A 16,858-nucleotide genomic window follows, 5' to 3' on the forward strand; every position below is an offset into this window, starting at 1 on the left:
GAAACACGGTAAATAGCGTATGACCGCTACCCTTCCATATGCAATATGCAATTATGCAATTAACAATATGTAAATTAACTGCCAGCCAAAATGGCGGCCAGCAGCCAGGCAGCTTAAAGCGAACATGAGGCTTGCTTGCTTCAGTGATGGAGGACTCCAACGTTCCCTGCCTGCCGCTGCCGGCCTCTGAGCTGCAACTCTAAGCAACTATGTTACAAATATAGAAGCTAAACAAAACCCCAGAAACCTGCTTTAGTCCCGTCGGGCTTCAGCCAGCAGGATCGCAACATTGTTTTAAATACAGAACGTAAACAAAGGCCAGAAACCTGCTTTCAGCAGTGGAGGCCTAAGAGCTGGAGCCAAGCCTCAAAGCTAAAGCTGGCCTACAATAAAAAAAAAAAAAAAAAAAAAAAGAAAAAGAAAAAGATAAAAAGGAGCAGTTGGGAGCTTCAGTTACCCGCCAGCCTGAAAACAGCCCTCAGCCCCTCACCCAGACTGGCCAGGCACCCCAGTGGGGACCCCCACCCTGAAGGGTGTATGACCAGCTGCAAACAGCCATCATCCCCTCACCCAGGCTGGCCAGGCACCCCAGTGGGGACCCCCACCCTGATCCAGGACACCCTTCAGGGCAAACCAGCCAGCCCCCACCCATGCACCAGGCCTCTATTCTATATAGTAAAAGGGTAATATGCCTCCCAGCACCGGGATCAGCGGAGCCGAGAGGCCTCCCGGCACCGGGATCAGCGTGACAGGGGGCAGCGCCCAAACCCCCTGATCGCCCTGCGGCTCTGTGTGTGACAGGGGGCGGGGCCACAACCTCCCTATCTGCCCTGTTCTGTTCATGACAGGGGAAGGTGCCCCAACCCCCTCATCAGCCCTGCTCTGTGCCTGATAGGGGGGAGCTCCCCAACCCCCTCATCACCCTGCGGCTCTGTGTGTGACAGGGGGCAGCACCCCAACCCCCTGATCGGCCCTGCTCTGTGTGTGACGGGGTAGAGCCATAACCTCCCCATCGGCCCTGCCCTGAGGATGAGAGTGGCGGTGCCCCAACCCCCTGATTGGCCCTGCTCTGTGAGTGATAGAGGGCGGCGCACCCCCTCCCCCCACGGGCCCTGCTCTGTGTGTGATGGGGTAGAGCCATAACCTCCCCATCGGCCCTGCCCTGAGTGTGACAGTGGCGGCGCCCCAACACCCTGATCCGCCCTGCTCTGTGTGTGACAAGGGGCGGTGGCCCAACTCCCCTATTGGCCCTACTCTGTGAGTGACAGGGGGGAGCTCCTCAACCCCCTGATCGGCCCTGCTCTGTGCGTGACAGGGGGGAGCTCCCCAACCCCCTGATTGGCCCTGCTCTGTGCGTGACAGGGTACAGAGCCCCAACCCCCCTGATGAGCCCTGCTCTGTGCGTGACAGGGGGCAGCGCCCCAACCCCCTGATTGGCCCTGCTCTGTGTGTGACAGGGGGTGGCACCACAACCTCCCCATCGACCCTGCCTTGAGTGTGACAGGGAGTGGTGCCCCAACCCCCCAATCGGCCCTACCCTGAGCGTGACTGAGGGTGGCATTGCAACCTCCTGATCCGCCCTGCTCTGTGCATGACAGGGGGCGGCGCCCCAACTCCCCAATCGGCCCTGCTCTGTACCTGACCAGGGGCTGCACCTAGGGATTGGGCCTGCCCTCTGCCACCTGGGAGCAGGCTTAAGCCAGCAGGTCGTTATCTCCTGAGGGGTCCCAGACTGCGAGAGGGCACAGGCCGGGCTGAGGGACCCCCCACCCCGAGTGCACAAATTTTTGTGCACCGGGCCTCTAGTATATATATGTGTGTGTGTATACACACACACACACACACACACACACACACACACACACACACACTAGAGGCCCCATCCACAGAAAGATGTGCACTCAGGAGGGTCCCTCAGCCCAGCCTGTGCAGTCTGGGACCCCTCGTGGGATGACCATCCGCTGGCTGAGGCCTGCTCCCCAGGGGATTGGGACTAAGCTGGCCGTCAGACATCCCTCTGGCAGCCCGGGAGCCCTCGGGGGATGTCCACTTGCCAGTGGGGAGCAGGCCTAAGCAGCAGTCAGACATCCTTAGCACTGCTGAGGAGGCAGGAGAGGCTCCCACCACTACCGCTGTACTGGCAGCCATCAGCCTGGCTTGTGGCTGAGCAGAGCTCTGCCTGTGGGAGCGCACTGACCACTAGGGGGCAGCTCCTGCATTGAGCGTCTGCCCTGTGGGGGTCAGTGTGTGTCATAGTGACCAGTGATTCCCAGTCACTCTGCTGTTAGGGTCAATTTACATATTACCCTTTTATTATATAGGATAGAGGCCTAGTGCACAGGTGGAGGCTGGCTGGTTTGCTCTGAAGGGTGTCCCAGATCAGGGTGGGGTCCCGCTGGGGGGCCTGGCCAGTCTGGGTGAGTGGCTAATGGCAGTTTGCAGGCTGGCCAAGCCCCCCAGCAGGTACCCTCACCTCATGAGGGTGTGGACAGCCTGGGTAAGGGGCTGATGGCTGTTTGCAGGCTGGCCACAGCGCCTTTAGTGTGGGGGTCCCCATGAGGTGCCTGGCCATCCTGGGTGAGGGGCTGAGGGCCGTTTGCAGGCTGGCTACAGCCCCTTGGGGGGGGGGGGCGTTCCTGGTGGGGTGCCTGGCCAGTCTGGGTGAGGGGCTGAGGGCTGTTTGCAGGCTGGCCACAGCTCCCAGCCACCTAAGCTCCCAGTGGAGGCTGGCTGGAAGCTGGTATCTGGGATTTATTTGTCTTCTATAATTGAAACTTTGTTTCCATAAGCAGAGGCTGCAGCCGGCTCAGCGCAAGCAGGAAGCTTGGCTTCCTCCATCGCCTGGGCAACCAAGCCTCCTGCTTGCTCCAGCTCTGTGGCTGCTGGCCACCATCTTGGTTGGGTTAGTTTGTATATAGTCACTCTGATTGGCTGGTGGGCATGGCTTTGGACATAGCGAAGGTATGGGCAATTAGCATCTTTGTCTTTTATTAGTGTAGATTTCCAATTTTCAACTAAAAATGTTAATTCACATAAAGAAACAGGGAAGTTTGGCTGATACACAAGAAAAATAAGTCAGTGGAAACTGCCTCTGAGGAAATGCAAACATTGGGCCTACTAGAGTGTAAATCAGCTGTGAGAATTACGTTCCACAAAATAAAGGAACCACAGTGAAGAATTAAAGGGGCGTAAGAAAACAATGCCTCACTACATAGAGAATATCTAATACAGAGATGGGAATTATAAAAAGAAAATGGGAGTTGGCAGAAGGAACCAGCAAACTTGAAGACAGGTCAGTCAATATTATCTAATCTGAAGAACAGGGGAAAAATAAAAATGAACAGAGCATGAGCGACCCATGAGACATTCTCAGGTATTCCTGCATACACATAATAGGAGGCCCGGACGGAGAAGAGAGAGAGAGAAAGGGGCAGAAAGAGTATTTAAGCAAATGATGGCCCAAATCTCTCCAAGTTTGATGAAAAACTTCAATCTGCATGTTGAAAATCTGAACAAATTTAAAGTAGGATAGACAAGGGATCTTCAGTACCATTAAAAATTGGTCATTCAAATTTTGCACCTGAAACCTGTGTAATTTTGTTAACCAATGTTATCCCAATAAACTTAATAAAGGGGAAAAAAAGAGAAACCATTTCGTCTTGCTGTGCTCTACGATGTAGTAGTGACCTAAATGCCTTATAATCATCCTCATATGGCAACAGACATGCTTAGACTGGCCATGCCAGGTCATTTCCACGGTGCCTTGGAGCTACAGAAGATGAGTGTGAAAAGCCTCTTTAGTAAGATACCCCACATAATTGGGTAGGGCTCATTATGACTTCCTATTGTGTGTTATAATACACAGGTGAGATACTGAGACACATGGAATGCTACAGTTCCTGGTGTAGTTTCCTTTTTCTGTTGTGTGCAAGTCTTTTATTTGGCTGGATTGGTTACCTAGGAAACAGCCACAGGGTAAAGACGATTGGTTGTTTGGGAAATGGAATTATAGGCCCTTCAAGAAGCAAAAGATTTGTTGGGTAAAACAAAAATTAATTACTGACTGAGCTTGTGCTGAATAGTATGGTTCACACTACCACAGTTCTACAGGAGAATCTAGTTAATACAGCATGATTTTAAATTTAGCATGTTTCTTACTTGTCCAGGCTCACCAAAATGCTTATTAAGTCCTGCTTTTGCCCATTGCTGTAGGCCTGCCTTGGGGTTTCCATTGAAGTAGAAGGTTCACTCCCTTCCTGAAAAGCTCATTTTCGGTTTGGGGTAAAAAGAAGCTGCTGTAAATCAAATGCATAATTGTGTGATACAAACAATGTGCTCAGAGAATTTGGAGAATGTAAAAGATCTTGACTAGTTAGTTTAAGAAATGGATTTGAATGTACAAGCAGGAGATAATTTTTTGAGGTAAAAGATGAAATTTCAACTGGTAAAAATTTGGATAGTAACAGAACCAGAATTTAGAAGATTCAGTAGTAGCAACACAGATTCCTTTCCCCAGACAGCTTATGGGAAATATGTGCTGCCGGGGTCCAACCCCAGCGGGTCCAGGGGTCCCCAAAGGTGTGGACGGAGTCGGCGAAGAAGGAATGACACAGAGGCAGCGTTCAGGTGATCATCATAGCCGGGTTCGCTTGTCAGGGTCTCCAGCCAGGTTCTGTAGCCAGTTCTCCAGCCAAGTTCTGTCTAGGATCTCCAGCCAGGTTCAGTTACCAGGTTCTAGTCAGGTTCTCTTGCCAATTTCTGTAGTCAGGTTCAGTCCAGGATCCCTTGCCATGTTCTCTCCAGCGAAGCTCCTCCATCTCCAGTTCCGCGTAGGTTCTGTCTTCTGAATTCTGTTCTAAGTTCTGTCTCTCTCTGTCTTGTTACATCTGTATTTATACCAGTTGATTCAATCCCATCAATCTCTATTACAAAGGTTAGGGCGTTTCTTATCTCCATTCCAGGGAGAAAAGATTATGTAGTTTAAGCATGATTGTTCGTAGTTAAAGGGATTAATTACCCGCCTGGCACTTAGTTGAGGGGTTTTATTCCCTCCCTAACTTCAGGGGAAAATCCCTACCTGGGGATTCAACCTTTCTCGGAGAGGTGACCTTGGTTAAAACACAGCGCCAAGAAGGTGAGCAAACATATTAAGAACCGTATGCCATATATGCCAGGTCCCTTGAAACAGCAAGGATGGACCGGCTCCCGGCAATGTGCGTATGATATAAATTATGTTGGCCTAGCGTCTTACTAAGAAAATGAATCTTAGCAACAATATGGACTGACCACTGTTTGCAATAGCCCAGTAATGTATTTAAGGAAAGTCTATCTTCAGTGAAAGTATGACAGTATTAGTTTTGGAATCCTTGACCACTACAGCAGTCTGAGTACATGAAAGACAGTAAATATTTGCAGAGGAGGAATTAAGATGGCGGTGCAGGTAAACACAGTCCTTGCATCCTCCCACAACCACATCAGAATTACAACTAAAATATGGAACAACCACCATTTAGAACTGCGTGATACTGGCTGAGTGGAAGTCCTACAACTAGACAAGTAAAGAAGAAAGCACATTGAGACCAGTAGGAGGGGCTGAAGCATGGAGGGGGCTCGGCCGACACCCACGTGTGGCATTTTTATTTTTTTTTCATCAGGAGGGATATCTCGGCTGCAGAGGCCTCCATGCGGAGCAAGGGTCCCAGCCCCACACCAGACATCACCTCAGGATTTCAGTACTGGGAAGAGAAGCCCCCGTAACTTTGGGCTGTAAAAACCAGCAGGAATTGTGGCCGAGTGATACACAGGCTGCTAGAAACACAGGCAGTTCCTCTTAAAGGACTAACACATAGACTTACATGGACTCCTTCCTTCCCTCTGAGCTCCAGCACTGGGGTAGCAGCTTGAAAGAATCCAGGGACATACCCGGAGGTACTAAATTGTCTGGCATCAGGGCAAGAACTCAGGGGCAGCTTTCTCCCTGACAAAAGTGCTTGCTGAAACCTCTCTCGCCACAGAGCTGACTGGCAGGCATCATATCTGAGTCTCCATCAATCTGGTCCACACAGTTCGCCTCACCCTGGTGATTCCCTGATCCCCCACTGAAGCTGTTTGCAGCAGCTTTGCTATATGAATGGCCTGCCCTGGCTCAGGCTTTAGACTTTCCTAAAATCTCAAACAAGTGCGTCTGGACTCAGCATGCCCCATACCTCTTGATAAGTGGCCCCAGACCCGGCACTAAAAGCAGCCGGCCTTGGTTCACAGTTCGTCCTCTCCTGGGCACCTCCAAGCCCAACACAAGTAACTGCCATCTGCAGATCGCTCTGTAGCATGGCTCCAGGCAGGGTGCAGGCAGTGGCTGACCTGGTACCTCCTGGGAGGCCCCAGAGCCAGTGCACCCAATGGACAGCTTCAGACCATGCCAGATTATAACTCTACACATCCATAAGCAACACACTCAAGGGTCAGATTCGGTGAGTACCAAAGCCCCACTGAAACAAGTCTTGCTCCAGAGGGGTATCTTTTACACAGCAGCTCTTCCACTGTAGTCAGAGCTGATTCTCACAGCCAGTTGGCCTGAGGATCAAGTACTCCCAATGATACCAACAGCAATCAAGGCTCAACTACAATAAGACTGTGCACATGCCCACAAAGGGGTGCACCTAGAGTATCCACTTCAGGTGACTGGGGAGGCTGAGCCACTGTCCCTACAGGACACCTACCACACAAGGCCATTCTGCCAATGCCAGGAGACATCGCAGTTCTACCCAATACATAGAAACAAACACAGGGAAGCAGCTAAAATGCAGAGACAGAGAAACATGTCACAAATGAAAGAACAGAAGAAATCTCCAGAAAAAGAACTAAATGAAATGGAAGCAAGCAAACTACTAGGTACAGAGTTCAAAATAGTCGTTATAAGTTACTCAAGGATCTTAATGAAAGCTTTAAGGGACTTAGTCAAAATTTCCAGGATCTTAGTGAGAACATCAAAGACATGAAAAAGGACCAATCAGAAATGAAGGATACACTAACTAAAATGAAGAATAATTTACAGGGAATCATCAGTAGAGTAGAGGGCGCTGAGAATTAAATGAACAATTTGGAATATGAAGAAGCAAAAACTTTCAGAAGAGCAAAAATAATCCAAAAATATGAAGATAGTGTAAGGAGCCTCTAGGACAATTTCAAGCGTACCAACTTTCGCATTACGCGTGCCAGAAGAGAGAGAGCAAGATATTGAAAACTTATTTGAAGAAATAATGACAGAAAACTTCCCCTACCTGGTGAAAGAAATAGACTTACAAGTCCAGGAAGCCCAGAAAGTCCCAAACAAAATGAACTCAAAAGGGCCCATACAGGACACATCATAATTAAAATGTAAAAGGTTAAAGACAAAGAGAGAATCTTAAAAGAAGCAAGAGAAAAGCAGTTAGTTAACTACAGGGGAGCACCCATAAACTATCAGCTGATTTCTCAGCAGAAACTTTGCAGGGAAGAAGGGAGTGGCAAGAAATATGCAAGGTGATGAATAGCAAGAACCTAAACCAAGATTACTCTACCCAGAAAAGCTACCCTTTAGAATTGAAGGTCAGATAAAGAATCTCACAGACAAGAAAAAGCTAAAAGAGTTCACCATCATCAAACCAGTATTATATGAAATGTTAAAGGGTCTTTTTTAAGAAGAAGAAGAAAAAAGATTAAAAATATGAACAATAAAATGCCAATAAATGCATATCTATTAACAATTGAATCTGAAACTCAAAATAAACAAGGAATCTAATGACCAAAATAAACTGATGAATAAAATAGAACCAGAGGCATGGAAACATGGAACAGAAGCTCAGAAGGAAGGGGTGTGAGGGGGGAGGGAAGAGATTGACCAGAGAACATATATGCATTACCTATGGACACAGCCAATAGGATGGTGAAGGCTTGGGGTGGGGCAGGAACCAGTGGGATGGGACAGTGGTGGGTGACCTGTAATACTCTCAACAATAAAGATTTTTTTTAGTATTTGCGAATTTATTTTCTTATATACAGTGTCCCTTCTGGTTGTGTGTTAGCATTAGCTTTCTTTCCTTTCAGAATGCAGCTGCTGAATATTTGGTCTTGACTTGTGTTGATAAGGACTTCCTTCCCCATAGGAGCATAACTCTTCCTTCAAAGCTGACTATCTGTCAGGTCATTGTTTCCATCTGGTTTGTGGACGACATAGCTCCAATTTTCATTTTCTGATGGTTCTGTGTGCACTCGTGTGGTAAGCCAGTCAGGAGATGTGGGGCTGTCATCAGAATCCACAGTATTACATTTTGTCAGAGGGCCTTTCATTGCCTGTTGTCTATTCTTACAGCAATCACAGCTGTTATAAATGGGATAGTGACTACAGAGGTTAATTTGTTAGAGGTCTGTTGCTGAATGATCAGGAGTAGTTTCCTGTTAGGGGTTCTAGCACTGCTGTGAAAGCCTTATCTGTTCCCAAAGTTACAATAAAAGGTTTGTCATAGACACTCCCTCTCCCCCAAGTTTTCTTTTCAAGGGAACTTTTTAGTGTTTCAATTTGAGAACGATTTTGCAACTCCCTGGTGCTTAACCTCCATCCTCTTGCCTTTTCTGGTTTCTAGCAATTGCTGTGATACTTTAAAGGTTAGCAATTGTCAAAAACTTTAAACTGATATACTTCTCTTTGGTCTATGAAGTCACTCAACTCCAAGCAGCAGCTAGAAGGAGGGATAGTGTGGCATTAATGTGATGGTTAGCTCACTTTCTACTCCTCCACCCCCCAGAGATGATCCCATAATGCTGTTGCACCTCTGGACATCCCAAGATGGGCTTAATTATTAGGTGATTTGAGAGAAAAGGGTATAACTTGTTTGAGTTATCTTCCTTCATTCTCCTGAAAAAGATAGAGTTAGAGTTCGTTAGAAGAATTAAAGAGTACAACTCAGTTTTTTGGTTTTGTTTTGTTTTTGCAGTTTATTTATTTTAAGAAATCTTTATTGTTCAGATTATTACAGTTGTTCCTCTTCCCCCCCCCCCATAGCTCCCCTCCACCCAGTTCCCACCCCATCCCCTGCCCTTACCCCCACCACTGTCCTCGTCCATAGGTGTATGATTTTTGTCCAGTCTCTTTCCACACCCCCCACACCTCTTTCCCCCCCAAGAATAGTCAGTCCACTCCCTTTCTATGCCCCTGATTCTATTATATTGTTCAGTTTACTCTGTTCATCAGATTTTTTATTCACTTGATTCTTAGATTCACTTGTTGATAGATGTGTATTTGTTGTTCATAATTTGTATCTTTACCTTTTTCTTCTTCTTCCTCTTCTTAAAGGATACCTTTCAGCATTTCCTATAATACTGGTTTGGCGTTGATGAACTTCTTTAGCTTTTTCTTATCTGTGAAGCTCTTTATCTGACCTTCAATTCTAAATGATAGCTTTGCTGGGTAGAGTAATCTTGGTTGTAGGTTCTTGCTATTCATCACTTTGAATATTTCTTGCCACTCCCTTCTGGCCTGCATAGTTTCTGTTGAGAAAGCAGCTGACAGTCGTATGGATACTCCCTTGTAGGTAACTAACTGCTTTTCTCTTGCTGCTTTTAAGATTCTCTCTTTGTCTTTTGCCCTTGGCATTTTAATTATGATGTGTCATGGTGTGGTCCTCTTTGGATTCCTTTTGTTTGGGGCTCTCTGCGCTCCTGGACCTGTAAGTCTATTTTTTTGACCAGGTAGGGGAAATTTTCTATCATTATTTCTTCAAATAGGTTTTCAATATCTTGCTCTCTCTCTTCTTCTGGCACCCCCATAATTCGGATGTTGGTACGCTTGAAGTTGTCCCAGAGGCTCCTTGCACTATCTTCATGTTTTTGTATTGTTTTTTCCTTTTGCTTTTCCGGTTGGGTGTTTTTGGCTTCTTCGTATTTCAAATCTTTGACTTGATTCTTGCGATCCTCTAGTCTGCTGTTGGATATCTGTATATTATTCTTTATTTCAGTCAGTGTATGCTTAATTTCTAATTGGTCCTTTTTCATATCCTTGAGGGTCTCACTATATTTCTTGGAGGTTTCTAGAAGATTCTTGAGTAACCTTATAACCATGGTTTTGAACTCTATATCCAGTATTTTGCTTTCCTCCATTTCTTTCATTTGTGACATGTTTCTTTGTCTCCACATTTTGGCTGCTTCCCTGTGTTTGTTTCTATGTATTGGGTAGCTGCTAAGTCTCCTTGAGTTGATAGAGTGGCCTTGTGTGGTAGGTGTCCTATAGGGCCGAGTGGCTCAGCCTCCCCAGTCACTTGAGGTGGACACTCTAGGTCAGGGGTGGGCAAACTTTTTGACTTGAGGGCCACATTGGGTTCTTAAACTGGACCAGAGGGCCGGAAAAAAAGCATGGATGGAGTGTTTGTGTGAACTAATATAAATTCAAAGTAAACATCATTACATAAAAGGGTATGGTCTTTTTTTTTTTTTTTTTTTTTTTTTTTTTAGTTTTATTCATTTCAAACGGGCGGGATCCGGCCCGCGGGCCGTAGTTTGCCCACGGCTGCTCTAGGTGCATCCCTTTGTGGGCTGTTTGCACAGTCTCGTTGTAGTTAAGCCTTAATTGCTGTTGGGAGGAATTGACCTCCAGGCCAGTTGGCTGTGAGGACCAATTGTGTCTATAGTGGGAGAACTGCTGTGCTGGAGACACCTTTATGGGGCAAGACTTGCTTCAGTGGGGCTTTGGTGCTCTCTGAGTCTGCCCCCTGAGTGTGTCCCTTATGGATCCGAGGAGTTGTAATCTGGATGGTCCCACTCTGACCACTGGGTAGACTGGCTCTTGGATTTCCAAGGAGGTGCAAAGTCAGCAACTGCCTGAGCCCAAGCCACCCAGCAGGAGCTACACAGAGATCTGCAGATTCTTCCTCTTTGTTTGGGGTTTGGAGGTGCCCAGATGAGGCGCAGCTGTTCTTTTGGAAGCCCTGGGGCTCTCTGACCCAGCTGCAGTTTGACAGGTTTTTAGGCAGAGAAAGGCCAGGCCATTCATATGCAAAAGCCTCTGCGCACAGCTTGGGTGGGGTTGTACATTGGGTGGATTGGGGTCTCAGGGAACCACCAGGGCAGAGCAAATAGCAATGGTTGCCTATTGGGCTTGGGTCCCTGGGTCTCTCTGTCCTGCGGCCCCATGCAGGAACAATGACCACTGCAAGCACCTCTGCGAGAAAGCCGCCCTCGCGTTCCAGCCTGATGCCAGACAATCCTGTTTCTCTCCATATGAGTCTGGGTCCCCAGATTCTCACCCAGAACTGGAGTTCAGAGCAGTCGGGGGATATTATCTCCTTCCCGATTGAAAAAGACAACAGCGTACCCAGCTGCCAGCCCCTTTCGCATGTGCCTTCGTACCTCCACACTTCCACACCTCTGCACCTCCTGCCAGACTCAGTGTGCTTTTCTCTTTCCTTCTAGTTGTAGAATTCCCACTCAACCAGCCTTCCCGTGGTTCTGGATGATATTCGTTTTGTCTTTTAGTTGTAGTTTTAATGTGGTTGTGCGCGGCAGGAAGTTTGGGTGTTTACCTATGCCACCATCTTCCACAACTCAGGTTTGAGAGAACTGATTTTTTTTGCTTCATTTTCTTTGGACATACTGTTTTATTTCTAAAGATGTATCAGTGGCAAAACACAAGTTGCAGGAAAGCCCCTCCTTCCACCAGCCCCACTCCCCTGCACGTATCTGCACGCACACACCCACCATGGTCTGTCCGCTCCCTCAGGGCAGCCTCCCACATGCCCCTCCGAGTTTTACTGCCGTCCTCCGAAGAGCCGCTTGTTCAAGGCAAGTGCTATGTTGTTCACATTGAGAAAATAATTAAAACCCAAAAATGATGTCGAAATCTATTGTTTTCAGTGGCTCCAGAAATTTCTTTTCCTGTACTTTTGTGGCAATTTCCCCATTCGCAGTTGCCCTTAAAAGGGGGAAACAAGCAGTTTTTAGCAGGGAAGAAGAAAAAATACTCTTTCACCTTCCTTATCTAGGTTTCTACAAATTAATTCACCCAAAATTTGATAGAGGGTTTCCTTAGGTTTTTCATGAGAACATGTTTATATTAAAATGGTACTTCATATTTTACAAAATTCACTTTCCTGTTATTTGAATGAATAAGGAGAATGGGGCACCTTATACCTCTGAACGTTCCTGCTGAAACATGCCAGTAATGGTTTGCCATTGTGGACGCTTGTGCACTGTACCAACATTGTTGAACTTCCCAAATGGTGGAATTTACTAGTTTTTACAACATTTTCTTGAGTATAATGAAAAAGTACTTATAATATGCTTAGACCTTTTAACTTTAATAAATTATATTGGTTCTAGTATATACTTCATTACTTATTTTACTTGTATGCTATGCTTAAACATATTTTAAGTTTGCCTTCAATTTCCTGAGAAGGGTTTTTTCTCCTCAGCCAAAATAAAATAATATACAGTGAGCCTTGGATCTGGGAAAACAAAAGTTCCAGCTAACAAGAGCTGGAAACTCATCTCTCTTGTTCACTGTTATTTTCCTGGAGCCTAGAAACAGTGTGTGACACAAGTACTCAGAAAAGTGTGTGTTTAATGAATGAGATTAAGTGAGTTGCCTTTTCACGGCTTTTGTGAGGTTTATTTTAAGTTCGCTTCTTATGTTAAGTCAAGCATTACCATTACCTTATGCATTATAGCAGAATGCTGAAGAATGGGACTCAGTGGAATTAAGTGCTTGAATGACCCACAGAGAGAGAAATACGAGTTAAGAACTAAAGGGGTGTTGGTAGGAAATAACCCCTACGTATGCCAAACCCACTAAAACATTCCCACCTTTTGCATCTCCCCCAGGAGCACTCACTGTGGGCCTTGTGCGACAGTGTCAAACAATCCATGGACGAGACCGAACATGCATCCCACCTCGGCTGCCCCCGGAGTGGGTGACCACACTGTTTTTTATCATCATGGGAATCATTTCATTGACTGTCACATGTGGTTTGCTGGTGGCTTCCCACTGGCGAAGAGAAGCTACAAAATATGCTCGATGGATAGCATTCACTGGAAGTAAGTAACCTGTGCTAGTAATTTGTCTAGAAGGCGTGCACACTGGTATTTTTATGAAGATAATCAAGAATCAGTAATAAGGACTCCATAATCATCAGAGAGCAGCACTTATGGCCATCAGATAAACTGCACAGTCCCATCGGTTCTTCAGAATTCTCAACACAAGACCAGGACATCCAAAACCTTAATTGCTTTGTATGAAATGCTATTTTAATGAATTTTATTTTTGCTAACATTGTACATGAGTGTTTTGAAGTCTGTGACTCAGAGCTACCACTAACCTGAGTCTTTTCCTCTTCTTGAAGGTATTGGTATCTTCTATCAAATAAAGATAAATCTAGATGAAAATCTAACAAATATAAATTAGATGTAGGTGCTGATGTTCTTTTTAATGCCATTGATTTTTAGTTTTTTTCTGTCAGCTATATGTGACCATTGAAAAAATCAACACATAGGATTATTTTATAATTGTTTCTCAACATTTCTTACTCTATTAGTCAATGCCCAAAGGTGTGATATATTTATATGTTGCACAGTCCTTTGTACTTTGCAGAATTGGTGTAATTTCAAAATGTCAGAGGCTTAGCCCAAGTTAAAGGAAACAAAAATGTACAAAGAAAAGCTGTTTCTGTAATTTTGCTTTCATGCTTCTTTTTCTCTGAAGCAGTGTTGCCCCCAGGAGACATTTATCGGTATCTGGAAACATTTTTGGTTGTCACGAGTAAAGGGGGATGCTACTGACACCTAGTGAGTGGAGGCCAGGGATGCTGTAAACATCCCACGTCTACGCAGGACCGCACGACAGCAAAGGCTTCTCTCCCCAAATGGCAGGAGGGCCCTATTGGCGAAGCCATGCTCTAAGGCACAGCCTGACGGTACTTACGCCACACTACAGGACTGGACTTTTAGTTCAGTGCCTAATCATCTCAGGTTTGCATAAGTTTTTTTTAAGTGACTATTATAACACAGCTTACTTTCACTTGCTATTTTCATTTAGAACTCATAGGCTAGGGATGCAGCTTAATCCCACATATCCCTGTTGTTAAAACTCAATGTATCCTTATAAGACAATAAGATAAGGGTATAGTCCACAAGCTGCTGTCTCTCCCTCTCTGTGAAACTCTCTTAATGTATGCTTCTAGTTCTGCTTTATTATTGTCTCTATATCTGCTTTATTTTTAAATTTAGATCAAGTTGCTTTTTAAAAATACATTTTTATTGATTTCAGAGAAGAAGGGAGAGGGGATAGAGAGAGAGAAACATTAATGATGAGAATCATTAAACAGCTGCCTCCTGCACGCCCCCTACTGAGGATCGAGCCCACAACCCGGGCATGTGCCCTGATTGAGAATCAAACCCTAACCCTAATCTTAACCTCCTGGTTCATAGGGCAACAGTCAACCACTGAGCCATACCAGCCAGGCAGATCAAATTGCTAAAAAAATCTCCATTCTTGTTAAGAAATATGAGACAAGCCCTGACCGGTTTGGCTCAGTGGATAGAGCATTGGCCTGCTGACGGAAGGGTCCCGGGTTCGATTCTGGTCAAGGGCATGTACCTTGGTTGCAGGCACATCCCCAGTAGGGAGTGTGCAGGAGGCAGCTAATCGATGTTTCTCTCTCATCGATGTTTCTAACTCTCTATCCCTCTCCCTTCCTCTCTGTAAAAAAATCAATAAAAATATATTAAAGAAAAGAAAAAAAATATGAGACAAGGTGATGATCTTTCGTGAGGTCGAACCAACTTCCCAAGACAGTTCTTTTCTAGATAGTAGGGTCCAGAGACAGTTGTAGAGACAGTGCTGCTACCTTAAAGGTTATTGATGAGGAATTTTAAGGAAATCTTTACTCACAGGGTATATTCACTTGTTCAGAGAGCATTTACTCTTTATGTAAAACCAAAGAAGAAGCATATAGTTTTTGGATTTAGTTAAAATTTGGGAATACATAAGCTATGAATATGAAAAAAATCTCAAATACAGTTTAGCAAAGTAGTATGCAGCAAAGTATTCATTAAGATGCTCAGAGCCATTGTTTCCTGTGACCCAATAAAGGGAAAAAACTATGATTATGTTGTTTAAGTTTTTAAAATAATATGCATACAATAATGCAAAGTCTATGAGTGTCACTAAATGAAAAGTAAGTCTCATTTGTGTCCCTGTCACCCAGATATCCAATACCCCTTTCCTTGAGGTAACACCATTGTTACTAGTATCTAGGGTTTCCTACCAGAGGTGTTCTATGCATAAAACCATGTATGTACACGTGAGTGCTCTGTAACTGTATATTCTGTTTATATTATTGTGTCCCTTGGGGTTTTTTAGCTCCAGAATATATATTGGAGTTAATGTCATCTAAGGAAGCACAGAGCTGCATTCCTCTTAGCTTCCTTAAATACATTGTTTTTTGTTACTGGAGCTAATCCACTGGGTTGGCAGTCCTGAGGGGGTTGGGCTCCCCCTAGTGTTTCCATTCAGCCTTTGAAAATGTACTGTTGCCTGTCATCATCTCGATTGCATATGTTTCTGTTCCAGTTAAGCTGTAGTTTTGGTAAGAATGTGAGGGTCGTATTTTCTGTTTGGTTTACACAGCGGAGAAATCTCTCCGAGGAGAGCCACACATGGTGGGGGAGAGGAGGCAACAAAGGTGTCCTTTTCTTCAAGTCTGACCCTGGCCTTCTCCTTTACCTGATTCACATCCGCATCTACCACCACACCTGATATTTAACTCTCACCACCATGGAGGATACGAAGTTACGTCTCTATAGGCTTATTTAGGACGCAAAACTTAATAATCAAAAGTTGATAGATATTACCAGTTAATATTTTAAGATCTAATGTAACTTCACAGGTCTCATGGTTTAAAAGAAAAATCATCTACCCACATTAAATATCCCCAAGAAGTATAGAGAACCCAATATTTTGGATTAAAATCCAAAATTAGATTGAATAGGAGTTGCTTCCTTTAAATTTGATTAAGCTTTTCCTAACCAATTTGGAAAAAGAATTAAGTCTTGTAAAATATTAAACTCTACTTTAAGTATAGTCGTTAAATGTTTACTCCATTATAATGGATAGATTTTTGTTTTACAATAGAAAATATGAAAGGATAAAAATAAAGTCAGCATATCAATTAACAGAATGAACTGTATATCAGCGTATGTCTAAATTATTTTAGTTTTTGAGATTAGAAGAAACAAATTGATTTTAAAACTAATCATATCCCATTGTTTTTATAGATTAAGTTTAGCTACTTAGATTGTGGTTTCATTTTACTTACCAAACCATATTAAGATATAAGAATTATTAGAAATTGGTGACAGGTAATACTGATAAGTGGACATTGGCAGCACTGATGAAGTTATTTATTGCTGACTATACAACAGAAGGACCAAAAGATCTAACACTTAATTACTGGATTTTTTATTTGTTCTATTGTAGGTATCCAAGAGAATCCAAATGTGCTTATGTAACATTTGGCATGGTCATTCGCCCAAAATGAGATAGACTGACTGTGTGTATAATATAAAACAATCCGCCTAAATAGTGCAAAGCAGACAAATGTACTGGTGTATCTCTTGAATTAGTATGTTACTTGAGAAAATGTTACTTTTTAATACATTTCTGGAGCTGTTCCAGGAAAAGACTCCCATTTTGACTACTTTTTTGGTTAATTTGCTTTTTTTAAAGTATATTTTTATTGATTTCAGAGAGGAAGGAAGAGGGAAAGAGAGATATTGATCAGTTGCCTCCTGCACGCTCCCTACTGGGGAATCAAGCCCGCAACCCAGGCATGTG

General features: G+C 44.5%; 1 protein-coding gene across 2 annotated transcripts in view; it reads left to right on the plus strand.

The window, feature by feature from the left end:
* The window catches only part of MOSMO (modulator of smoothened), a 66,303-nt gene that overhangs the window by 45,133 nt on the left and 4,312 nt on the right, over positions 1-16,858 (plus strand). The window contains exons 3-4 of one of the 2 annotated variants that reach the window (XM_059692048.1): positions 12,850-13,062; positions 13,368-13,391. In XM_059692048.1, the coding sequence (XP_059548031.1) occupies positions 12,850-13,062; positions 13,368-13,391 (237 nt within the window). The remainder of the gene's footprint in view (positions 1-12,849; positions 13,063-13,367; positions 13,392-16,858) is intronic. The other variant, XM_059692049.1, reaches the window with a different exon arrangement.

The sequence above is a fragment of the Myotis daubentonii genome, chromosome 4, assembly GCF_963259705.1.
Source record: "Myotis daubentonii chromosome 4, mMyoDau2.1, whole genome shotgun sequence".
In the NCBI taxonomy this organism is placed as follows: Eukaryota; Metazoa; Chordata; class Mammalia; order Chiroptera; family Vespertilionidae; genus Myotis; species Myotis daubentonii.